At 42.7% G+C, this 26,986-nt stretch overlaps 1 protein-coding gene across 1 annotated transcript in view; it reads right to left on the bottom strand.

The window, feature by feature from the left end:
• The window catches only part of ciita (class II, major histocompatibility complex, transactivator), a 90,466-nt gene that overhangs the window by 13,268 nt on the left and 50,212 nt on the right, over window positions 1-26,986 (bottom strand). The window contains exons 7-15 of the mRNA XM_060840491.1: window positions 24,071-24,163; window positions 20,442-20,588; window positions 19,132-19,275; window positions 11,821-11,889; window positions 9,372-9,602; window positions 8,174-8,248; window positions 2,412-4,122; window positions 1,834-2,013; window positions 140-211 (exon numbers count right to left, since the gene is read on the bottom strand). Of these exons, the coding sequence (XP_060696474.1) occupies window positions 140-211; window positions 1,834-2,013; window positions 2,412-4,122; window positions 8,174-8,248; window positions 9,372-9,602; window positions 11,821-11,889; window positions 19,132-19,275; window positions 20,442-20,588; window positions 24,071-24,163 (2,722 nt within the window). The remainder of the gene's footprint in view (window positions 1-139; window positions 212-1,833; window positions 2,014-2,411; window positions 4,123-8,173; window positions 8,249-9,371; window positions 9,603-11,820; window positions 11,890-19,131; window positions 19,276-20,441; window positions 20,589-24,070; window positions 24,164-26,986) is intronic.

The raw sequence follows: 26,986 nt of genomic DNA on the forward strand, positions 1-26,986 counted from the left end.
CATGGAAAGAACAGTAAGTACCAACTCACATCGCAATCCTCTGCAGGCACTTCCTGAGTTAACAGACACCTTAACCCTAATCATTGTTATATCAAACTGAAGAAGCAAGTCAATTCAGAATAATAAAATGATTACTCACGCAAACTCCAGCACCTGTAATGTCCTGACAGCAGGTAGCTCATAGAGTTCACTTCCTGTTGTGTCGTGTGTGCTGTTACAGGAAAAAATAAGAAAGACAAAAGATGAAAATTTCTTTGTTGCTCTTCATTACACAGGGATACCTGTTTGAAATGACATCAGTTTATTTTCTTTCATACTACAGACCTGACACAAAAGCAGAACTATTTTACCTAGACACGTACTGCTTTCTACAAATTTCAAATTCAATTTTCAAATTAAATATCATAATTTAAACAGAAGTAGATGCTTCATGCAAAAAGAAATGAAAAAAATAAACTTAGGGAGCAGCCTTCAGAGATCAGGAGCGGGCTACTCAGCCTGTTCTCCATTCAATTACGTCATGGACATCAGATCACCACTGTCTGTGGAGTTTGCACATTATCCCCGTGTCTATGTGGGTTTCCTCCAGGTCCTCCGGTTTCCTCCCACAGTCCAAAAATGTGCAGGTTGGGTGGAAGGCTATAGGAAAGGCAGGGTTACAGGGGTAGAATAGGAGGTTGGGTCTAGGTAGGATACTACTCAGAGGATCAGTGTGGACTCAATGAGCCAAATGGCCTGCTTCCACACTGTGGGAATTTTATGATTCTATGACAGGGTTCGATTCCCAGGTTCGATTCCAGCCTTGGGTGACTGTCTGTGTGGAGTTTGCACATTCTCCCTGTGTCTGCGTGGGTTTCCTCTGGGTGCTCCGGTTTCCTCCCACAGTCCAAAGATGTGCAGGTTAGGGTGAATTGGCCATGCTAAATTGTCCATAGTGTTAGGTGCATTAGTCAGAAGGAAATGGGTCTGGGTGGGTTACTCTTCAGAGGGTCGGTGTGGACCTGTTGGGACGAAGGGCCTGTTTCCACACTGTAGGTAATCTAATCTAACCTAAAAACCCGTCCACCCTGATTCTAATAGCCCTTAACTTCTTAGCTGCCCACCCCAACTCTCCCCAAAATCATTGTCTGTGGTGTTATGATAGCTTTTGATCTTCACAATGGGGTTATGGTGGGAACAAGCTTGTGAAACATTGCCTTAAGTCATTCCCTTCCTCCTTGAAGCATCTCCCTTTTCCTGGATGGCACTGAAGGGCTCCATCTAAAGGTAGAAGTTGGTTACTGCACGTAGTAGAAAGTGAGGACTGCAGATGCTAGGGATCAGAGTCAAGAGTGGTGCTGAAAAGCACAGGAGGTCAGGCAGCATCCGAAGAGTAGGAAAATTGATGTTTCAGGCATGATGCCCTTCATCAGAAATGACTGAATGAAGTGCTTATGCCAGAAACATTGATTCTCCTGACCCTTGGATGCTACCTTTTCCAGCACCACACTCTTGAGTACTAAAGGTAGTGCCAGGATGGATGAATGAATTAGCTTTATTATCACGGTGCTGTGAGGCAGCAGTGCTAACCACTGAGCCACCGTGCTGCCCCAAGAGAATCAAAGATTATTGGGAGTTTGTGGGAAAGTGCCGTTGAGGACATAGTCGGATCAGCTATCATCTTATTGACTAGTGGAGCAGGTTGAATCGGTTGTATAGCCTACTCCTGCTCCTAAATTGTATGTAAAGTACAAAAAATATACGTTCCAAAGCAAATTACATTGAGGGGTGTGGGAAGAGAAGGCAGAAACTTTCATCGACTGTCAATTAGAACTAAGAGATGCATTTACTTACCTTGAAAGGAATCTTCTATCTTTATGAATTTGTACCAGTAAACCAAGGTCATCGATATCTTTCAAACTCTTAATCTCGAAAGGATTCACAGAAAATTTAAGAAGTGACTGACGAAGTAGCTCTTGGAACCCATTTTGCTCCAAATGTTCCCAAAGTTTTATCACATCGCATACCGACACTCTGTTCAGGAAGAATGACAAATGAAAGAATGAAGAGCTCATTAAATCTCCTCTCAACCATCTCTAACCATGTTGTGGTGGTGTCAGTGTTGGACTGGGGAGTCAAAGTTAAAAATCACATATCACCAGGTTACAGTCCAACAGGTTTAAATGAAAGTACTAGCTTTCAGAGCACTGCTCCTTCAGGTTACCTGGTGTTGTGAATTTTAACTTTCTTTACCCATTTGGGGATTAAACACAGTACTTTTCAAAAAGGATAGGAATCAAGTCAAGGAGGTTTAGCGGAATGAGATTTCCATTAGAATTAGATCTCCACATTAACAGTAAAGTAAAGCAAAGTGGGAGGTGTAGGCAGGACACTATATTCAATGTACAGATATGGGAGACCTGTGGACAAACCTGAACGAGGTGACATTCCTCAACTCGACGAACTGCTGGATTCCAGGCAAGTCGATGTTTGTTTCCCTCAGGTCGACAGCAAAGTTATTTGGTGAGTTCCGCATCATGTAGAGCAGTACAAAGATGTCAGCTGGAGTCAGCCTCGTGCCTCTGAAGGACAACCTCTGGTCGAGTTTAGCAGCTACCCGTGCAGTCAGCTCAGCACTCTGCGTTTCATAAACACAATGACAGAACTCCACCAACTTACTGGTGCTGAGTGCAGAGACGTCGAGTTCAGCCAAATATTTCTGCAGGCTTTTTTGCTTCTTGCCTTTGACATTGGCCTTTGGATGATGGGAGAAGCCATGAAGGAACTCATTTCCTTCCTGAAAAGCCAGTCCTACCAGGAACCTGCGAGCAACGTCGAGCCAGTCCTCCTGAGATTTCCGCTTTCTGTGCTCCAAGGAGATTAGCTTCATCAACCCTTTGCACTTGACATCTTCGGAAAACAACAAGTAGAGTCCCGCCAGGAAGTTCTGCAGGCAAGAATGAGAGAAAGTCTTGCCGCACTCCTGCCCCTTTCCTTCGCTATTCATCAGGAAGGGTCTTAGAAGGCCATGCTTCAAAGCAAAGTTGGACATTTCTACTGCTCTGGAGGCCTCACACACACTGTAATGGCACTGGACCCCCGCAAAGGCATGTTTGCTCAACTCCAGGATGTTCTGCCTGTGCAAAGCTGTGATGTGTTGAGTTTTACCCTGCAGCAGGACGTGAAAAATGTTCAGGAATAAACGAGTGAGAGTGGATGGCAATACCAAACGGCCATCTCCAGTCCAGTGCTTGGTTTTGAGAACAAAACAGATGAATCTGCATAGTAAAGGGGTGGAGCAGAAGCTGAGCAGGTACCGCTGCTCCTGAAGACAAACCATGGCTTCAGCAGCTAAAGAGGAGTCTTCAAAGTACCTGTGCAGGAACTCCTGCACATGAAGCGGGTGAAACCCTAGCACTTCCACTATTTTGTCCACTCTCCCGAGATACTGGTTGAAGGTTTCTTTTGGCCTTGCTGTAATGAGCATCGTGCAACCCTTCAGCAACTTCCTCTGGAGCAGGCCTGCAAGCAGCTGTTTGACGGTGTGGGGTCTCTCTGCTGAACCACACACTGAGGACTGCAGCAGGCCATCGTGGTGATGCAAGTCTTCAAAGTCATCCAAAATGAGCAGGACTTTGCGGGAGTTGTGGCAGAGATACTGAAATACTTCGTCCGTGTTCTTTAAGGTCGGAAGGAACGGCTGGAAAAGTAGATCTTTTAACGTGTATTGCTTTGCAAAATTGAGCATCCTGCACTTAAACCAGAAAACAAACTCAAACTGCCTGAAGGACCCATTCACCCAGTCATGGCAGATTTTTTGGACAAGTACACTTTTACCGATCCCTGCTCTCCCCAGTAAGGAAACTATTTTGGTTTCTCTTGGTCGTTTTCCTGAAACATTAAGGAGATTGCTCAAGTTTACAGCAGCTCTTTCTCGCTCTGCTATATCATAGATTTTACATTCCTTGTCCAAACACTTTGAGGCGTTTTTTGCGGACTTATTTTCTGCTTGAACCTCAATCATTGTGACATCCACGTAAATGTCTTCAAGAAGCATTTCGTCATGTTCATGGCAAATATAAGAATGTTGGCTCATGTCTCTCAGATATTCTTTCACCATTTCTGTACAAGCTTCTACATCTCCTGTTGATACAAAAGAGTAAACAACACAAGCATCATTACCTCCACTATGTTGTAATTTCATGCTTTTTTTTACAGTAATAACCGCTAACCAGAAGAGTCTTTGTTGCTGCATCTCCAAATAAATTATTGTGGTTTGAACAACCACTTGGAGGTCTCCTGCTGAGAGTAAATAGTTTAGTCGGGATGGATTTAAACTAGTACGGCAGGGGTGGGTTGATTAATGGAGAAGGTGAGGACTGCAGATGCTGGAGATCAGAGCTGAAAATGTGTTGCTGGAAAAGCGCAGCAGGTCAGGCAGCATCCAAGGAGCAGGAGAATTGACATTTCTTCAGGAATGAGGAGAGTGTGCCAAGCAGGCTAAGATAAAAGGTAGGGAGGAGGGACTTGGGGGAGGGGTGTTGGAAATGCGATAGGTGGAAGGAGGTCAAGGTGAGGGTGATAGGCCGGAGTGGGGTGGGGGCAGACAGGTCAGGAAGAAGATTGCAGGTTAGGAGGGCGGTGCTGAGTTCGAGGGTTGGGACTGAGACAAGGTGGGGGGAGGGGAAATGAGGAAACTGGAGAAATCTGAGTTCATCCCTTGTTGTTGGAGGGTTCCTAGGCGGAAGATGTGTTGCTATGGTCTGGCGATGGAGGAGTCCAAGGACCTGCATGTCCTTGGTGGAGTGGGAGGGGGAGTTGAAGTGTTGAGCCATGGGGTGGTTGGGTTGGTTGGTGTTGGTTAGTCCGGGTGTCCCAGAGGTGTTCTTTGAAACGTTCCACAAGTAGGCAGCCTGTCCCCCCAATGTAGAGGAGGCCTCATCGGGTGCAACGGATGCAGTAAATGATGTGTGTGGAGGTGCAGGTGAATTTGTGGCGGATATGGAAGGATCCCTTGGGGCTTTGGAGGGAAGTAAGGGGGGAGGTGTGGGCGCAAGTTTTGCATTTCTTGCGGTTGCAGGGGAAGGTGCCGGGAGTGGAGGTTGGTTTGGTGGGGGGTGTGGACCTGACAAGGGAGTCACGAAGGGAGTGGTCTTTTTGGAACGCTGATAGGGGAGGGGAGGGAAATATATCCCTGGTGGTGGGGTCCGTTTGGAGGTGGCAGAAATGATGACAGATGATACAATGTATATGGAGGTTGGTGGGGTGGTAGGTGAGGACCAGTGAGGTTCTGTCCTGGTGGCAATTGGAGGGGCAGGGCTCAAGGGCAGAGGAGCGGGAAGTGGAGGAGATGCGGTGGAGAACATCGTCGATCACGTCTGGGGGGAAATTGCGGTCTTTGAAGAAGGAGGTCATCTGGGTTGTTCGGTATTGGAACTGGTCCTCCTGGGAGCAGATGCAACGAGGCGAAGGAATTGGGAATATGGGATGATGTTTTTACAGGGGGCAGGGTGGGAGAAGGTGTAGTCTAGGTAGCTGTCGGAGTCGGTCGGTTTATAGTAAATGTCCGTGTTGATTCGGTCGCTCGAGATAGAAATGGAGGGGTCTAGGAAGGGGAGGGAGGAGTCTGAGACGGTCCAGGTAAATTTGAGGTCGGGGTGGAAGGTGTGGGTAAAGTGGATGAACTGTTCAACCTCCTCGTGGGAGCACAAGACAGCGCCGATTAATGGGTCGAGATTTGGAAGTACAGATATACAATCCTTTATCCTAAACCTTTGGGACCAAAATTTTTCAGATTTTGGAATAAGTGACAGTTTAACAGTGAAATTTAAAAAAAAATCTTACCAAACAGCAGATGCACCTGTGAGTACCATGGGCCATGAGACAGAATTGGTGCCTTGCCAATGCCCCCATGTTGCATCTGAGTGAGGTGGGCAGAGTGGGTGGGGAGTTGGGTTAACTGTTTGCACTAGGAGAAAGTGAGGACTGCAGATGCTGGAGATCAGAGCTTAAAAATGTGTTGCTGGAAAAGCGCAGCAGGTCAGGCAGCATCAAAGGAACAGGAGAATCGACCGAAACGTCGATTCTCCTGTTCCTTTGATGCTGCCTGACCTGCTGCGCTTTTCCAGCAACACATTTTTAACTGTTTGCACGCCAAACAACCTTGTTAATGAGAGAAAAACTTCATGATAAGCTTTTCAAATTTCAGGATTTTGGAAAGGGATGGTCTACCTGTACCAGTGGGATCAAAAGAGAGAAGATGGGGAAAGGGTAAGGAAAGTGAGGAAAGGCTTGAGTGTTGATGTGAACAAATAAATACTTGGCTCCCAATGGCAAATAAAAAGATAAGGCGAGGGTTTAATTGTAAATGCATTGGAGTAGAATGAACAAAATTGGAGAACTGGAAGCAGAAATTGCTTTGGGGGATATGACATAAAAGTTTTGACAGAAACTTGGCTGAAGCCAGAATAAGGACTAGTTACTTAACATCCCAGGTTATGTGGCAGGGTAAGTAGAAAGGGAAGAGGTATAGCAGTCTCGGTCAAAGATATTGTCACAGCCCTTGAATGAAGTGTAGATCCTAAATTAGAATCTATATGGTTGGAGGTGAGAGCCAGGAAGAGACTGGTGACCTTGTAGTGTATTTATTACAGACCTCTACGACAGAAGACAGCATCTATTGGCAGATTGTGGGGCATTCTAGGATGAGAGGTTATAGTCTTAGGACAAGGCGTAGCAAACTTAAAACAGAGTTGAAGAGAAACTATTTCTCCCAAAGGGTTGTGAATCTGTGGAATTCGCTATCCCAAAGTGCAATGGATGCTAGGACAGTGAGTAAATGTAAGGAGGAGTTAGACGGACTTTTAATTGGTAATGGGTTGAAGGGTTATGGGGAGAAGACAGGAAAATGGGGATGAGGAGCATAATCGAACGGCAGAGCAGACCTGATGAGCCAAATGGCCTAACTCTGCTCCACTATCTTAAGGATTTATGAATTATGGAAAACTGCAGGACAATTAGTGTTGTAATAGTTGTTTTCAATTACCCAAAAGGGTAGACTGGGAGAAAGGTGGAGTCTAGGGCATGGAAGGAAAGGAATTCCTGCAAGGTGTGCAGGAGAACTTTCTGGAACAGTACATTTTCCAGTCCCACCAGGGAGAAAGATGTGCTGGATCTGGCCCTAGGAAATGATGAAGCAAACAAGATCCCAGACTGGAAAAGGGTAGATTTTGGGGGTTTAAGAAGTTGAACCGGAGCAGATTGATTAGAAACACATTTTGGTGGATAAAGCAACGGGTGAAAAAATGGGGGATTTCAAAAGAGAGATGAGTAGGGTGCAAGCTAGGTACATACCCTGGAGAAGTAAATTATGGGGTATCTTAAGCTAGAGTACCCTGAATGACTGGGATATTGATGAGAAAGTAAGAAAGACCAAGGTCGCATATGATGCATATTGTAATAATAATAGAAATCAGGAAGAGTATCTCAAATGTAGGAGAAAGGCTAAGGCAGGGACAGACACAGTGGGTTGAATGGCCTCTTTCTGTACTTAAAAGTCTGTGATTCTATCTGCCAAGGAAAAGTTCCGCCTAGTTAGCCAGAGAATTTCTCAAAAACAAAGGTTTCAGTGCAGTTCATAATTCTCAATTTAACATGAAACCCTCTCTGATCGCCATGATGTGAAGGTGCCGGTGTTGGACTGGGGTGTACTGAGTTGAAAATCACACAACATCAACATATAGTCCAACAAGTTTATTTGGAAGCACTAGCTTTCAGTAGCTGTCCTGATAAAGGAGCAGCGTTCTGAAAGCTAGTACTTCCAAGTAAACTTGTTGGACGATAACCTTGTGTGGTGTGATTTTCAAATCTCTGATCTTAACCTCAGGCTTGGGTCAGCCAATTTCAGTTCCTCTTTTCTCCTTGCTCTGTGTAGCAATGGACAAGATTACAGCTGAAAGCAGCATAACTGCAGCCAAATCTAACATGCACTTCAATTTCTAAATTAATCTGTTCATCCCACCTCAAAATCAAGAATAACAAAGTAAAATATGCACAATAGCATTGGTACTGAGTAGCATTTTCATTTTTTAATTTTGCAATTTACTTGCCAATTTAACCCATCAGGTAATAAACACAATATTGACCAGCATACAAAGTTTCACCAGATGTTGATAATGTGGAATTAAGTATTTACTTGTTTTGCTGTACGACTTGATTGTTGGACTTGATGGTCCTGATGATTCTTCACCAGATGACTCTGTTTCAAGATCTAGTGTGAAAAGTGATAATTAGTGTCTTTCCAAGTCAGATATTCTGACTGATGTTTTCTCTCCATCATGCAGCCTCTTGCTTTTGTGAAGTTCTCACAATCTGTAAACTGCCCACAAACACTGCTAACCTCATTTGACCAAGAGCCAAGTTGCCTGAATGCATCCTTCAGTTCAATTTCCCAGTGTTGTGGACAATTCCATCCCAGACAGAAATAGGCCTCTGCTGGGCTTGGGGGGAGTAGAAAGGACGAAGTGAAGTACTGTTTATTCTGGTACAACGCACGTTTCCTTAATGCGAATTCAGTGTAACGCGATTGACAAACTGGAGACACTTTCTAAAGCACGAACTTTTAAAATGTGTGTTGACTGTAACGCAATTACATTGCTCATGCTTTAAGCGCTGTTTCTAAAGCACAATTTTTATATAATGCAGGTTGCAGAAGAATGCAACCATTGTATGAAAACAGAACCAATCTGAAAATTTGTGGAACTAAACCAGATTAAAACGAGTGTCTTGTTTTTTTTTTCCATGAAAATAGTCTCATTTATGTTGGAACTGAAAATTAAATATGACATCTTTATGACTTTGATAGAAAGTTGCACAAGAATCTGGAGTTGAGGTTGAAAATATGATCCACCATGGTCTTAATGAATAGCAGAGCAAGGCAGAGTGGCCTTCCTTATGTAACTTTGACAATACAGTGTGCATGAAAATCAATCCAGCCTCAAATATTTTGATATGGAATAGCCAGCTGTGCAATAAAGGAGAAAACTGGACAATTTGCCAACAGTCTATAATATTTGATGATTCCCAATTTCCTCCCAGGTCTCCATCCAGATTATTTATTTCAAAAGTATTTCGAATGCCATGAATAACCAGAGTAACTTCATTCATCCTGCAACCCAATCCCTTTGACTTACTGCTGTTATCATGTGTGGCTAAACCTGGCAGCTCAACTAAATAGAGGGCTCAGAATTGTATCCTTCTTCCATTTGAGACTGCAGGCTGGCTTTCCACTTTGCTGCATAACTGATCTTCAGCTAAATCTTCTCACCCCTTGCAGCATCAATCAAGCTAATGCCAACTTGATTGGTAACTGATTAGATCTCGGTGTAACATACCTAGTCTCTCACTGTCCAAAGAGACTGGAGAGGTTGGACTATCCACAGACTGTGCATTGGTCACGGACTCTGGTGAGCTCTGAACATTGACAGATTGAGGACTGGAGAAGCCTGGACCAGTTGGACTGACCTCAGGACTGGCAGTCTGAGAGTCTGTGTTCACAGTAAGAGCTAAAGTACTCCATGGGTCCACTGGAACATTCTTGGGAGTTGATTCTGGTGTTGAGCTCACTAAAAGACAGAACACATGGAGGTAAGATACCAGAGACCACTTTTCACTCAGTTAAACCTTCAGTTTGAAATCTTAATTTGACAAGCTGATGCCATCAGTAATTTTTAATCAGCAACCCACTTGAGAATAGCAGCAAGAGAAGGTTTAAGAAATACCACAATGAAAGGCCAGCATGTTCCTGATCTCTGCACCGCAAATGATATCTGGATGAAGGGTGGTATCGCATTCTGTCCGCACCATAGTTAATTAGCTCCTACTTCAGACATGCTAAATTCCCAATCTCAGGCAAACTGCTGTGAAGGTAATGAGTTCTTAGGTTTTATGATAGTGACGATGGTGATTTTTAGAAGTCCACTGCTATACCCATAGGACTTGTTTTGTGCAGAATGATCTAACACCTCTCCAGTGACTTTGCTCAGCTGATGCTTCAGTGTAGTAATGCTGGCAAACTGCAATGTCACAAGTGCCAAAATTGGCATGAAACATGAGCCTAGGAGCTTCTCTGCCAACTCAAATTGAAATATGTTTCAAATTAAATCCCACCCACTATTCAACAAAGAAACTGGTTGGGATTTCCTGATGTCCAAGGCCATCCCCCACCAACCTACTGCTTTATTTGTGGCTGCATTACAAAGTCAATTCCAACCATCTACCAGCATTTACGCGGGGAGCATTAGATAAACTGAGCTGGTAGCCTTGATAATAAAATGCTTCAGTAGAAATTGAAAAATCCCCAAAATGAGGCTTGAGGCATCGTTTAGGTATTTATCTCGTTGTTGAGTGTGTAGTGTGACTTGCAGATATGCCCAAATTATAACATTGGGTACACATTGAAAATTATTGACTGCAAAGTGGAGTTGGAGTTGTGGATAGTGAGGAAGGAAGTGGTAAGTTACAGCGGGATATAGATAAGTTGCAGAGCTGGGCGGAAATGTGGCAAATGGAATTCAATGTAGCTAAGTGCGAAGTCGTTCACTTTGGTAGGAATAACAAGATGATGGATTACTGGGCTAATGGTAGGCTACTTGGTAGTGTGGATGAGCAGAGGGATCTTGGTGTCCATGTACACAGATCTCTGAAAGTTGCCACCCAGGTAAATAGTGCTGTGAGGAAGGCATATGGTGTACTGGGCTTTATTGGCAGAGGAATTGAGTTCCGGAGTCCTGAGGTCATGTTGCAGTTGTATAAGACTCTGGTGCGGCCTCATCTGGAGTATTGTGTGCAGTTTTGGTCACCATACTATAGGAAGGATGTGGAAGCTTTAGAACGAGTGCAGAGGAGGTTTACCAGGATGTTGCCTGGAATGGTAGGAAAATCTTATGAGGAAAGGCTGAGGCACTTGGGGCTGTTCTCATTGGAGAAGAGAAGGTTTAGGGGAGATCTGATAGAAGTGTATAAGATGATTAGGGGTTTAGATAGGGTAGATACTAAGAACCTTTTACCGCTAATGGAGTCAGGTGTTACTAGGGGACATAGCTTTAAATTAAGGGGTGGTAGGTATAGGACAGATGTTAGGGGTAGATTCTTCACACAGCGGGTTGTGAGTTCATGGAATGCCCTGCCCGTATCAGTGGTGAACTCTCCTTCTTTATGGTCATTTAAGCGGGCATTGGATAGGCATTTGGAAGTTATTGGGCTAGTATAGGCTAGGTAGGATTCGGTCGGCGCAACATCGAGGGCCGAAGGGCCTGTACTGCGCTGTATCCTTCTATGTTCTAAAGTGCTTTAGGATATCTGTAGTTTAAGAGCCAATTTAATTGCACATTGTTCTGTGGTTTTAAATTTTCTCAGATATGGTCATATTTTGATTGATCAAATCCCACTATTTCGTCTGTGGCACAACCAGCCAAGCATCTAGGTCCAATTTATCATTTTCCTTGCTTTTTACAAAACGATACAAAGGCTGTTCGAGTTAAAGCCTCAAAAAACTTAATACAGCTACAACTTGCACCAGAGGAGCTACATACAGGCGGGCTGAAATGGTGGGACTCAGGCTAGTTCACACTTTAAGTTTTCTGCTTTCTCCTGTTAAAGATGAGCATACTAATTATGAGCAGGAATATATAATTCAGCTTGTAAAAATTACTGGAAAAATGGCTTGTTCTGCCATTTAATAATATCATGATTAACTTGATGATGACCTCAACACCACCATCCTATCTGATCCCCACTAGCCTTGTGGACTCCTCTGTTCAATAAGAACTGAAGACTACTCACGTGGTGAATGCAGAGGCGATGTCAGTAATGGTGTTGTAATCTCAAGAGTTGCCAAGCTCTCATTTAGAACTGGAAATCAAAAATATTTTACAAGTTAATTTTCAAGAGTATGTTCCATTGTATAAACAGTCATCTTGTATAATGTGAACAGCCTACATATTTTCTTAGTAAAGAAACACCTTACAGAAGACAGTACTCACTCATCAGGATGTGCAAGGGTGTTAGCAGCAATGTAGCAGTTTGATGTCTAAGTGAGATTAATCATTGCAAATCTCCACTGAGCCACAATGTGCGAACGATGTGGTGAGTGTAGAAAGTGCTAAGATGGCTCAGCAACGTGTAAATGTCAGTAACACAAAAAGCTAACCGGACCTATAAGTCATTCCATTAGATGAGTAAAAGTAAAGTCACCACAGTCCCACTCTCTCAGTAAGCAGTGGTTTAACCTGGGGGGTACCACACCTCAGTAGTAGGAGAGGATGTGAAGGGACTCTTTCATGGTAACCTCAGGCACTACAGGAATTGAACCCACACTGTTGGTATCACTCCACATTGCAAACCAGTTGCCCAGCCAATGGAATTAGATGATCAAATAGATTACCAACACAAAGTGATGATATAATTCAACCCTGATAACATCTAATGAGCATACACCTACCACTAATTTGAACTGAAGGAAACAAAACAGCACATGATACTGGACACAGTCAGTAATTTGGAGAATGTTAGAATATTGCAATAACAAAGCAGATCATCTGCTCTCATCCCAATTTCCAGAACTCTCCCATTAACTTTTCATATTCCCCTTCTCAATGAACTGCATGAATTACTTTTAAAAAGTATTTCTTGATTCTGTTTCAATAATGGTCCCAGAGAGTTCAACATATAATCTCCTTGTCTATAAGAATTTTTGTAAGTCTTATCCGTAACTCTTTGTGATTATCCTAAATTTTTGCTCATTGCTTACCATCCCTCAGACAAGGAAGGAGTTGAAAAGGAAATAATGTAATACTCAAGACAGACTCTGCTTTCTACATCTATTCAAGTTCACCTTTTCTACCTCAAATATGGAGCCTGGATTCTGATCTCCAGGATCTTAGCTACGTATATGATTGTTGTTGTAAATATAAATGGTTCTGGGAGGTTAACGTTGGGGACTGCATTAAGCTCCATTGAATCTGATGTCGTCTAAGGACTTGCGCAGTGAAAGGCAGAACACTTTGGCATCTCGAAGAGATCAGACCTGATATCCTAGGTCTCCTCACAGTCTTTATAGCAACGTCTATTTCACTAGTGTAATTTGTATCTGATTGCAATCGTGCAAAAAGATACACCCTATTTACAATAACAGCCTATTCACATTGCAACTCACTAGTAGCTTTCTTCTACCACTGTAAACCAATGAGGCCCATCAATCCAGTCAAGTAAAGGGGTTGATGGCAGTAACATACCCCAACCACAAGTTGGTAATGGTTGGCATCACAGGGCATACAACGGTCACCTTTATCAACTTGTCTATCTGCATGCCAACAGCTTCTTTGGCTCCACTTGAAACTCAAATTTAACAAAGTAAATTTATTTTACTTATATTTCATTTCATCTTCGTACCCCATCCCACCTCTCACCCATCAGCAAATCACAGCACTACACATTGGAATGATATTCTTAAGTTATCTAAACTTAACACAAATGTGCTATCCTGATTCTATTTACTTGAAGATCTCCAATGGGTTTATTTACAATTAAACTAATGTCTATTGTACAGAATAATTTCTAGCTCCAGGGAAAACAGCCCCAGCCTGTTCAGCCTCTCCCGAGAGCTCAAATCCTCCAACCCTGGCAACATCCTTATAAATTTTTTCTGAACCCTTTCAAGTTTCACACCGTCTTTCCGATAGGAAGGAGACCAGAACTGCATGCAATATTCCAACAGTGGTCTAACCAATGTCCTGTACAGCTGTAGCATGACCTCCCAAATCCTGTACTCAATACTCTGACCAATAAAGGAAAGCATACCAAACGCCTTCTTCACTATCCTATCTACCTGTGACTTCACTTTCAAGGAGCTATGAACCTGCACTCCAAGGTCTCTTTGTTCAGCAACACTCCCTAGGACCTTACCATTAAGTGTATAAGTCCTGCTAAGATTTGCTTTTCCAAAATGCAGCACCTCGCCTTTATCTAAATTAAACTCCATCTGCCACTTCTCAGAACATTGGCCCATCTGATCAAGATTCTGTTGTAATTAAGAACAAAGAAGAACAAAGAAAATTTACAGCCCAGGAACAGGCCCTTCGGCCCACCAAGCCTGAGCCTATCCAAATCAACTGTCTAAATTTGTCTAAATTAGAGTGGTGCTGGAAAAACACAGCAGGTCAGGCAGAATCCGAGGAAACGTGTCGCCCAATTCCTAAGCATCTGTATCCCTTTGCTCCCCACCTACTCATGCATCTGTCCAGATGCATCTTAAATGAATCTACCGTGCCTGCCCCTACCACCTCTGTTGGCAACGTGTTCCAAACACCCACCACCCTCTGTGTGAAGTACTTGCCGCATGCCCTTAAACTTTCCACCTCTCACCTTGAAAGAGTGACCTCTTGTTATTGAATCCTTCACCCTGGGAAAAAGCTTGTCTCTATCCACCCTGTCTATACCCTTCATGATTTTGTAAACCTCAATCAGGTCCCCCCTCAATCTCCTTTTTTCTAATTAAAATAAACCTAACCTACTCAACCTCTCTTCAGAGCTAGCACCTTCCATACCAGGTAGCATCCTCGTAAGCCTTCTCTGTACCCTCTCCAAAATATCTACATCCTTTTGGTAATGCGGCGACCAGAACTGTACACAGTATTCTAAATGCAGCCGAACCAATGTCTTGTACAATTTTAACATGACTTGCCAGCTCTAATACTCAATACCCTGTCCAATGAAGGCAAGCATATATTATGCCTTCTTGACCACTCTATCCACCTGTGCAGCAAACTTCAGGGTATAATGGACCTGCACTCCCAGATCTCTCTGCCCATCAACTTTTCCCAAGTCTCTTCTGTTCATTGTATAATTCGATCTAGAATTAGTCTTGCCTAAATGCATCACCTCACAATTGTCTGGATTGAAAGCCATCTGCCACTGTTCCGCCCAACTCTCCAGTCTATCGATATCCTCCAGTATTCTCTGACAGTCCCTTATGCTTTCTGCTACTCCACCAATCTTCATATCATCTGCAAACTTGCTGATCATACCAACAATGCCCTCTTCCAGATCATTTATGTATATTACAAACAACAATGGCCCCAACACTGATCCCTGTGGAACACACTGGTCACCTTTCTCCATTTCGAGAAACTCCCTTCAACTACTACTCTCTGTCTCCTGTTGCTCAACCATTTCTTTATCCACCTAGCTAGAACACCCTGCACACCATGTGACTTCACTTTCTCCATTAGTCTACCATGGGGAACCTTACCAAATGCCTTACTGAAGTCCATGTATATGACATCAACAGCCCTTCCTTCACCTATCAATTTGGTCACTTCCTTGAAGAACTCTATTAAGTTGGTAAGGCACGATCTCCCCCGCACAAAACCATGTTGCCTATCACTGAAAGGCCAATTTTTTCTAAATATAAATAGATCCTATTCCTTAGTACCTTCTCCAGCAACTTTCCCACCAACAATGTCAGGCTCACTGGTCTGTAGTTACCTGGAATATCCCTACTACCCTCCAGTCCTCCAGCACGTCACCTGTATTTAAGGATGCCATAAAGATATCTGTCAGGGCCCCAGTTATTTCCTCTCTCACCTCCCTCAGCAACCTAGGATAGATCCCATCCGGTCCTGGAGATTTGTCCACCTTAATAATCTCTAACCTACCCAAAACATCTTCCCTAATTATGTCAATTTGATCCAAACTAATCAAACTTCTATCTCTAATCTCAACATTCACCATGTTCCTCTCCTCAGTGAACACTGATGCAAAGTAATCATTCAGAATCTCACCCATTCTCTCAGGTTCGGCACATAGCCTTCCTTTATTATCTTTTAGTGGACCAATCTTTTATCTAGTTACCCGATTGCTTCTTATATAAGAATAAAATGCTTTGGGATTCTCCTTAATTCTGCTCACTGAAGCTATTTCATGACCCTTTTTAGCCCACTTGATTCCTCATTTAAGACTTGTCCTACTCTTCCGATATTCCTCCAGGGTCCGTTCTGTACTTAGCTGCCTAGACCTCATGTACGCTTCCCTTTTCCTCTTGGCTAGTGGTACAATTTCTCCTGTCATCCACGGTTCACGAATCTTGCCCTTCCTCTCCTTTCCCTTTAACGGGACATGCCTATCCTGCACTACTTTTACCCAATCTTTGAAAGCCTCCCACATCTCTAATGTCGACTTCCTTTCAAATAGCTGTGTCCAATCCACATTTCCCAGCTCCTGCCTAATTTTGATATAATTGGCCTTGGCCCAGTTTAGTGCTCTTCCCTTAGAACCACTCTCTTCTTTATCTACGAGTATTTTAAAACTTACAGAATTATAGTCACTATTCCCAAAGAAATCCCCCACCATAACATCTACCAATTGTCCTGGCTCGTTCCCCAGTACCAGGTCCAATATGGCCCCTTCCCTCATCGGACTATTGACATACTGCTCTAGAAAATACTCCTGGACGCTTTTTACAAAGTCTACCCCATCCAGACCTCTGACATTAAGTGTATCACAGTCAATGTTGGGAAAATTAAAATCTCCCATCACCACTACCCTATTGCCTCTACATCTTTCCATAATCTGTCTATTTGTTCTTCTACCTCACGCTCACTGTTGGGAGGCCTGTAATACAGCCCCAACAATGTAACTGCACCCTTCTTATTTCTCAGCTCTACCCATAATGCCTCACTACTCAAGATCTCCAAAGCATGCTCTTTTAGCACAGGCGTGATAACGTCCCTGGCCAGCAATGCAACTCCACCCCCCCCCCCCCCCTTTAACTTCCTTCCCTGTCCTGTCTGAAGCATCTATATCCTGGAACATTTACTTGCCAATCATCATACTCTTCCTTCAACCAAGTCTCTGTGACTGAAATAACGTCATACTCCCAGGCACCAATCCAAGACCTAAGTTCATCTGCCTTACACATTATACTCCTTGTATTAAAGTAGATGCATTTCAAGCCACCAGTTTTTTTGCGCTCATCTGCTCTCTGCCTACTCTTCCCTTTATTAATGCTAGCTTCATAATTCTTACAGTCTCCACCTCGCTGCCTACTTGTTTTCTCTTCTGGTTCCCACTCACCTGCCACATTAATTTAAAACCTCCCCAGCAGCAGTATCAAAAACTCCCCCAAGGACACTGGTTCTGGTCTGGCCCGAGTCCCGAGATAAGTGCCTTTTTAAGTGGGAAAACTTACCCTTCCCAGCAGCCCTTGCTTCACTTCTCCTTCTCTCCTCACCACGCTGTCAAAATGGAGGTAATCTGAGGTAACCTTCTTCGCTGTCCACTACATCTCCAATTTTGGTGTCATCTTCAAAGTTACTAACTATACCTCTTATGCTCACATCCAAATCATTTATATAAATGACAAAAAGTAGTGGACCCAGTATCTATCCTTGTGGCACTCCACTGGTCACAGGGCTCCAGTCTGAAAAACAACCCTTCACCATCACCCTCTGTTTTCTACCTATGAGCCAGTTCTGTATTCAAATGGCTAGTTCTCCGTATATTCCATGAGGTCTAACCTTGCTCACCAGTCTCCCATGGGGAACCTTGTTGAACATTCATATAAATCACATCTACTGCTCTGCCCTCATCGATCCTCTTTGATACGTCTTCAACAAACTCAATCAAGTTTTTGAGATATGATTTCCCACGCACAAAGCCATGTTGACTATCCCTAATCAGTCCTTGCCTTTCCAAATACATGTATATCCTTGGAAAAGATCCAGCAGGGAGAGGCAGAACCTCATTGGTCTCAACCAGGATCTTGGGTTCATGCCATACTACAGGTAACCCCACTGCACTATACACTCTCTCAATCACAATCACATACACATACCCCATCACAATCACACACACAGTTTACCAAGCTTGCACACATGTGCATACTCTCTTATGTGCACTCCCACTTACACGGTCACATGTATACACTCACTCTGTCCCTCCTGCATACGCACACACACATAAGTTTATGGGGTAAATTTGTATTTTCAGAATTATATTTGCAGATACATTCTATTTTGCTCAAAAAATGCAGAACCTTCAGGCACTCAATCGATGTAATATTTTGTAAATTCCTACTTTGGAAATAGAAACAGTCGGACTCAAGATTGGGATACAGACAGACTCTAACCTCACTCCTTTAAGGCATTGTCTGAGCTGAGATGTCTTTTTTTTTTATCAAACCTTAAGTTATCTTGAGAATGTGACTTAAAAGAAGTTCTGGGATTTACATATTAAAAAACCGAAACCAGCAAACCCATTCCAAAAAATGACAGACTTAACAGTCTAGGTTTGTTCATTATATCATTTCAGCTGTATGAGACTGTAATCTTTTGCTATAAATTCTGTGTCTTATGGTCCTGCTTCACAACCACCTGATGAAGAAACAGCAGTTCAAAAGCTAGTGCTTCCAAATAAACTTTCCTTTCTGGGGAAAAGATCTTGAATATTCACCCTGTCTCTCATGATTTTAAAAATCTCCATAAGGTCATCCTTCAGCCAGGAGAAATAGCTCCAGCCTATTCAGCCTCTCCCCAGAGCTCAAACAATCCAACCCTGGCAACATCCTTGTAAATCTTTTCTGAACCCTTTCAAATTTCACAACATGTTTCCTATAGCAGGGAGACCAGAATTGAACACGATATTCCAAAGTGGTCTAACCAATATCCTGTACAGCTGCAGTATGACATCTCAACTCCTATATTCAATGCACTGACTAATAAAGAGTGGCATGGTGGCTCAGTGGTTAGCACTGCTGCCTCACAGCGCCAGGGACCTGGATTCAATTCCACCCTCAGGTGACTGTCTGTGTGGAGTTTGCACATTCTCCCCATGCCTGTGTGGGAAATGCAGAGTTATAGGGATGAGGTAGGTGGACAGGTCTGAGTGGAATGCTGTTTGGGGGGTCTTAGTGGACTTGTTGGACTGAGTGGCCTGTTTCCACTCTGTAGGGATTCTTTTCATTCAGTACCAAATGACTTCTTCACTACCCTGTCTACCTGCAACTCCTACTTTCAAGAAACTATGAACCTGGACTCTAAGGTCTCTGTGTTCAGCAACAATGGAAGTGGCAGCAAAAGAACAGTTTCGGAGACTGACCTAAAAAGCAGGTGGAGGCTCTTGAATGTCCAACTCCATTGACAGGCACCTTGACGACTTGCTGTGGTACTGCATATGATGGGAAAAACTGGAAACCAGCAGAACTGACAACCGGACTGTTCATGATCGATTCATCGCCTTTGACTGAAACAAAGCAAATATGAAATGCAGAGACTACAAACCTCATTCCATATGGTTCATTTTCTTTTCACATTTCAACTTACTTTTTCCTATATCTCTCTTCTGCTTAATGATCCAAACCCCAGTTTAATTCCCTGGCAGAGGAATGATTTGGAGATGCCAGTTTGGACTGGTGTGTACAAAGTTACAAATCCCTGTCTGTGCCATAATGTTTAGACTGATTCTAATCTAAAAGGTGATCTAACAGAGTCTTACATGCATTCAGGGAACATGAATTCAGGGATTTGTGGATTACACGGAACACCGGGGGCTAACACCTTCAACATCTTAACATCTTATCTGCGCTGACACCAATTGCTACAGTTAACCTGAGAATGTAACTTTTAAAAAAAAAGTTTTGTGGTTTACATGTGAAAGAAGTGAAACTATCGTGGTCATTCTAACAGATGAGAGACTTAACAAATAATCAAGGTATTTTTCAATGTATAATTTCAGTTACATCACACTGTAAACTTTGCTATAAATCCTGTGTCTTACAAATGTGCACTCCACAACCACCTGATGAAGAAGTGGCGCTCCAAAAGTTAGTGCTTCCAATTAAATCTGTTGGACTATAACCTGGTGTTGTTTGATTTGTAACTCTGGTACAGGAAATTTGTTTTAGTTATTGCCATTCTGAGATAAGGCACTAGATGGAAGACATGAGCAAAACTCATTTCTTCCATATCTCAGGGCAAATGCCAATATTTGATTCAGTTCCAATCAGTTCACTTTATAGCAATTACAAGCATGAACACGCATTTCAACATTCCAAGGTACGTTTGTTTGTTGCTATAACAGCCTTCCTGTGCAATCAACAATAACAATTTGTCATTACAAAGGAACTTTTGTGTTATGATTCATCCCAAAGAGTTTCAGAGGGATGTTTCTAAATAAACTCCAGAAGATGGTATCAGGACAAATTAGCCAAAGGCTTTGGCCAATGAGTTAAAAATTAAAATTACAACAGTTTAGGTTTAAAGTGGAATGGCTGCATTCAAGGTGAATATTCAAATCCGTATAATATCCTTATCAAAGAGCAAGACCATCTGGTTGGATCTAATTTGGTTAGACCAAGGGAAGACACAAATTTAATCTGACCAATCATATTGCACAAAGAGTTTGCAGACCTGAGTTTAAGGAAGTGTCTGATCCAATCTGGGCAACATGGTTTTTCAGTTCCTTCAGATGGTTGATGTCCGAACGGTAGATGGTTGGAGACAAGATGTCCGCTGAATTGTTGGAATGTTCTGGAGAAGGAGGTAGATTCTCTTCATCTAAAATTATAATCAAATGCATTGGTACGTATTTCTAGTTGTGGGGCAGTACAGAATTTGAAAACTGCTGAATCAGAATGGCAGAAGCGTTATGATGCAGATGGCCTATCGGACCTGCTCTGGCTCATGAAACGAACATCATTACTTTATAGGATCATAAGGCATAGCAATAGAAGTAGGCCATTCAGACCATTAAGCCTGGGCAAGGGCAGTGTTTATGGGAAGATAAGCCAAAGAGTTTGGTACACTTCACACCTACACTTAGTGGTGAGAGGTCCCTGCTGTAGGATTAAACAAACAAGGATCCAAGAAGTGAGGGGAGAGTTTTAAAATTCAATTTCAATGGTAATTTACTAGAAGTGAAATATTTCCCTCATGATAGCATCTCAGGAATATTCAGTTTTTTAAGCCAATCAGCAAAGAAATGGGAATCTGGATCCATTATGTCAGGGCTCCATCATCACAATGTTGCCCCAAGATTTCCAGTGCTTCTCTCATGGACATAACTGGGACAACACAGGAATAGGGTGAGATAGTGATGAGACAATGGGAAGGAGCATCTCACTTTTCCGAAAGTGCCTCTCAGGCAACCAAACAGAGGAAGTTTTGTGACCGGCCAAAAGATTACTGATACCTATGTTCACCTTGGGCTTTTATCTTCTTTCTTATCCATTACAGAAGCTCTTGCTGTCTGTTGTTATTATTATTTGCTTTTTTATCCCCAAAATTTATTTACTCCTTTTTTTTAGGTCTGTTTTTGTTGGTTTAGAAAGCTTTCCAATTCTTGGACTTAGCACTAATCTCTGCCACATTGGATGATTTTTTTCTTTCAATTTTATGCCTTTGTTAAGTGCCTTAATAAACCACGGTTAACTTTCCCCTTCTTACAACCTTTCTTTCTCATTGGGATATATCTTTGCTGTGAGTCATGAACTACTTTCTTAAATGCCTGCTATTTTTGCATCCACTGTCTTTGCTGCAGTACCCTTTTGCCAGTCCACTCCAGATAACTCTACCCTCATTCTTTTTGTCACTTTTATTTTCAGTTTATTTACAGCTTAAAGTTTATTCCCTCGCAATCCTGGTCTTCTGGCCTCAGTACCATTTGGCCCAACATCCCACGATGGGCCTACAGGAAAAATTGGTCAACTCCCTGATCGACAGCTCCCCCTCTTCCTGAAAGGATACACCTGTTTCAGAGAACTGAGGAGTGAGTGCCTAGAGGAAAACCCCTCCCTGCTTCGTTCAGAAACTGAAAGGAGAATTCTCAATCCAAGGTCTAGAATTCTCAAAAAACAAATTCATTTTATTATTCTTACAATGTATACTTCGGATAAATCTTTGCTGTTCAACAATATCTGGTGGGAGAGGAGATTTGGTTTTGCACTTATTTCATTACCTTTGGTTTTAGCTTCTGTTAAAAGATTTTTTTTAAAAGGAAGTCATATCCAAAAGTGGAAACTGTCCTGTACTTAAGCCAGCTAGATAGTGTTTCCCAACTGAATGTATTCACAACACTTCTGTACCCACCCCCAAACTATTATATCAACAAGAGCTGGATTTGCTCTTTCCAAGTCGCTCATTCTTGTAACCTATGTGTGACTGGTCGCACTGGGTAGAAAACTGGGGGAGTCATGATCAGGCCTTCAATTCTGGGTATATTGCCTTAATGGTAAAAATAAAGGGACAGTCTGCAAAAATAGAGCATCACAGTGAGAGAAATAGAGGGAGACACGCACAGAGACAGCGAGAGAGACATGCACAGAGACAAAGAAAGATGGACAGAGAGAGAGAGAGGCACAAAAAGAGAGAGACTCACAGAGAGAGAAAGAGTGAGAGAGATGCACATGGAGAGAGTGACAGAGAGAGAGAGAAAAAAAACAGAGGGAAAGGCCATTATTCCTATGGACCACATGGAATCAAAATTGGCTTTCAGCATGTCTCTGATATTGGGTGAGCTGCATTTAAAGGGGAGGTCAGTAAAGTTTGCTTCAGTGTGCCTTTGAGAACTTGTGACTGGTCGAGGTGTTCAGGATGGGGATCAGTTCCAATGTCACCTCCTACATCCAAACCTGAATGACTCAGGCAAGGCTTTCCTTTGTGAAGTGTCCTCTGCAAAGCACTGATCCCTGAAAGTATTTTGTGAACAGTTGTTTTATGTTATATTGTCATGAAGCCCACTGCAGCAGGTTGTCCAAGTTGGGGTAGGGTTGGGTGGGGTGGCAATTAAAAGTGGTAGGGGTGAGGGTGGGGAAGGGGGATGCGAATCAGCAAATTTCACAAAGATAAAAGTTTGATATAACAGTGGAGATGAATTTCAGAAGAAAGAATCCATTTAAATGAGTAATTAATTAAAACAGTGACCATCAAAAAGAGTCAAGCAGCAGAGCTAACTAATAAAACCCGTTTTGTTTTTCTTTTCAGTTGAGAAGCAGAGGTAGAGAGAGAAAGAAACTGGGCCTTGCATCCCAATCACCAGGAGAGGAGTCGAGGGCTTGGGTCAAGTTAATAAGCCAGTTTTAAAAAGTGTTGATCCTGGTTCATTGCTGCTGGGGCAGACTCTAAACAGCTTTGGCAGAATCCACATGGAAGAGATGTCTGGAAATGGGTCGTCCTTTCAGTCTAGGCGTTCTGGCCTGCTTGGTGGAAGGGTTTTAGGGCTGGGGTCTCGGAGACAATGAACATCTACCTGGCCCCTCATTGTTCTCTTACTTCTCCTACCAGCACCACCACCACCATCACAATGACAGTTCCTATTCCCTGCTGCTCTCCGGCAACCAGCCTGTTGTTCCCCCTCCTTCTTCTCTTCCAGCTAGTGTGCCCCAGACACCTATCCCTGCAGCAGCTCCAGACCTCGGCTTCACCTGGCACTGCTCCAAAAATCAGGGGCTGCTTCTTTCCTGCATCTGCTACTGAGTGGGCCAATTAGAAACAAATATGGGAGAGAAGAAGCATCTGATTGGAGGAGTAACTCATTTCAACATCTTCTGGAGTGGACAAGACCTAGTGATATAGTTGAGACCCAGCTAATGTTCCGGGGACCAGGGTTCGAATCCTATCACGACAGATGGTGGAATTTGAATTTAGTTTAAAAATCTAGAATTAAGAGTCTAATGATGACCATGAATCCAATATTGGGGGGGAAAATCCATTTGGTTCATTAATATCCTTTAGGGAAGGAAACTGCCATCTTTGACCTACAAGTGACTCCAGAACCACAGCAATGTAATTGTTTCTTAACTGCTCTCTGGACAATTAGGGGCAGGCCTAGCCAGTGGTGTCCATATCCCACAAATGAGGTCTCTACCTCTGAGTCAGGAGGCCTGCATCCAAGTCCCACCTGTGCTATAACACATCTGAGCACGCTGCTTAAAATATTGTAGCTCTGGTGTTTAGAAAGGATGGGCTTGATAGAGACCAAATTAGAAACTGAGCCAGTTTAAGGTTTAGATTTTAAAGACACATAATTTTGAGTTCCTCACCTCCTCTTAAACATTTGGCTCTCGGAGCATCCGAGAAACTAGTAGAATCCTGAGATGGAATTCCCGAAGCACTTGGACAATCTCCATTGGCCGCTGAAATAAAGGAGAGGAAACACAATATGGCTTCAAACAAATCGAAAAAAAATTGTCAAACTGCAGCTTACTTAAGCAACATCCAGATCAATTCGGCATAAATAAAGTTTTTTTAATGTATATATTTATTGTAAAAATAGATTTTTTAATATTACAAGTACAAAACAATGCAATTCCAAACAGCACAAAAAACCCAAATAATAAAAAAATCCCCAACCCACCCTCATGTACAAATGTATAAACATATATAGAAAAATATAGAATTAAAAAAAAACTTAGACTGGCTATTTCACTAAATAAATAATAAACAACAAACTAATAAATAATAATAACTCAGCCCAGCCAAATAGCTCATACATTCACAGTTCCTCCTCCCTGGGTATTGGACTTGTAAAACACAATCGTTATGGCTACATTAAAGCCCTTGTTAGAGTGGCAGATAAATCTGTGTCCAGGTATTCAAAAAAGGGCTGCCATGTCTTGTAAAAGTTCTCAATTTTGTGGTGGACCATATTTATGAGAAAATCCAAGGTAATATGCACTATAACAATCTTCTGCCAACCCGACAGGCCCGGGGGGGTTTTCAGATATCCAACCTAGCAAGATATTTTTTCTTGCACAGAACGTGAGAATATTGACAAGTTTTTTCTTATGCATATCTGCAGGAAATACAGTGGGCAGGCCCAAAAGGAGAGAGATAGGGTCCTTCTCCACCCTTACACCCAAAATCCTCTCCATTGTGCCTGCCACAGCACTCCAATATGTTTGAAGCCTATCACAAGACCAAAGACAATGGGTAAGAGTGCTTGTGCAGACCTTGCACTTGGAACAAGCTGAAGATACCCCTGGTTTAAATTTTGACAAATGGTCTGGGGCAAGGTGGACCCTGTGGAGAATCTTCAACTGTAAAGAATGGGTCCTATTGCAAACTGATGTCTTCCTTGCATTCTCCCAAATATCCTCCCATGCCTCTGAGGAGATTTCAACACCCAGCTCTCTTTCCCACATCTTGCAGAGTCGATCAGACTTATCTGGGGTGGCACCCTTCAATTGATGATATAAAGTACTGACAGAGAGGGTATTCTTAGTCCTTAGCACCTCCCCCGTCCATGTCAGATTTGCAGGGATCAGTCAAAAGTGTGGTCTTTTTTTGAATAAAATCCCTAACTTGAAAAACTAAAGAGGTCTCTATTAGATAACTCGTACTTCCGTACTAACTGATCGAAGGACATCATTATGTCTCCCTCAAATAAATCGCCCATGCATGACACACCCCTAGATGCCCAACGTTTAAATCCTGAATCTATCATACCCGGTCGAAAACTCGGCATACCCACTAAAGGTGTAAACAAAGATGTTTTGCCAATATTGCCTTCCATCTGCTGAATTGCCCTCCATGCTTTAACAGTATTGATGACTATTGGGTTATGGCAATATCCCCTAACTGTCGTCATCTTGTCCAGAAACAGCAAACTGGTAAGGGGGCACCTTGCCTGGGAGGCTTCGATATCTAGCCATATTGAAAGAAGATCTCCACAAACCCAATCTCTCACGTAGGACAAAAGCAAGCTTAATTGGTAACATTTAATGTTTGGAAGGTCCACTCCCCCAATCTATGAGGCAACTACAGTTTGGCTAATTTAATGAGGGGTCGCTTACGATGCCAAATGCAGGAGCTGAACCAGTCGTTCAGCCTCCTGAGTGTTTCTTTATTGAAAATCGGGGGAGCATTCGTATATGGTATAGCAAAAGAGATGGTGGGAGACAATTATCTTATTAAGCGCTCTCCAACCCAACCACAAGACTAGAAGTGCCTCCCATCTTTGAAGATCTTGTTTAATTTTTCCAAATAATTGAATAAAATTGTCTTTGAATAGCCAACTCAAAACTGGAATAATGAATATGCCCAAATACACAAAACCCCCCTGTGACCACCTAAATGGGAATCTATAGTAGCCCTCAACAGCTAGTTCCCTCGTAAGACCACCTGAAGGCATAGCCTCTGATTTAGCAAAGTTAATCTTATACCCTGAAAAAGCGCCAAACGCGTGAATGCATTGTATCAGGCAAGGCACTGAAACTGCTGGATTTGTCAAAAAAATTAGGACATCATCTGCATACAACAAAATCTTATGGAATTTTGACCCCACTTCTGGAGCTGATATATTGGGATCCCCATGAATGGCCCCCGCCAATGGTTCAATCACCAAAAAGCAATGGTGAAAGGGGGTAGCCCTGCCGGCTGCCCCTAAAAATATTAAAATTGCTTGATCATACCACGTTGATGATGACCGCTGTGAGAGGTACAACGTAGAGAACCTTTACCCATTTTATGAAGACTTTGCCCAAACCAAACCACTCTAGAGTATAGAAAAGGTACGGCCACTCAACTCAGTCAAATGCCTTCTCTGCATCTAAAGAAATCACCAATCCCTGTATTGACTACTGTTGGCATGCTTGAATTACATTAAGCCGCCTCCTAACATTACTGGAGGATTTGCAACCCTTTATAAAGCCCATCTGATCCTCTTTAATAATAGAAGGTAACGCAGTTTCCAGCCTTAATGCGAGAGTCTTAGAGAGGATTTTAAAGTCAACATTTAAGAGCGAGATGGGCCTGTATGAAGCACAGTCTTCCAGATCCTTCCCTTTTTTAAGGATAAGTGAAATATTGGTCTCTCTCAGAGATGGTGGGAGACAATCATGACAGTATGAATCATTAAACATATTGAGCATCGAGCCTGACAGTATACTTTTAAATTCTTGACAGAATTCACTGGAAAGTCCATCATGACCAGGCACCTTTCCACTCTGAAGTTGCCT

The sequence above is a fragment of the Hemiscyllium ocellatum genome, chromosome 20 (genome assembly GCF_020745735.1).
Source record: "Hemiscyllium ocellatum isolate sHemOce1 chromosome 20, sHemOce1.pat.X.cur, whole genome shotgun sequence".
Lineage (NCBI taxonomy): Eukaryota > Metazoa > Chordata > Chondrichthyes > Orectolobiformes > Hemiscylliidae > Hemiscyllium > Hemiscyllium ocellatum.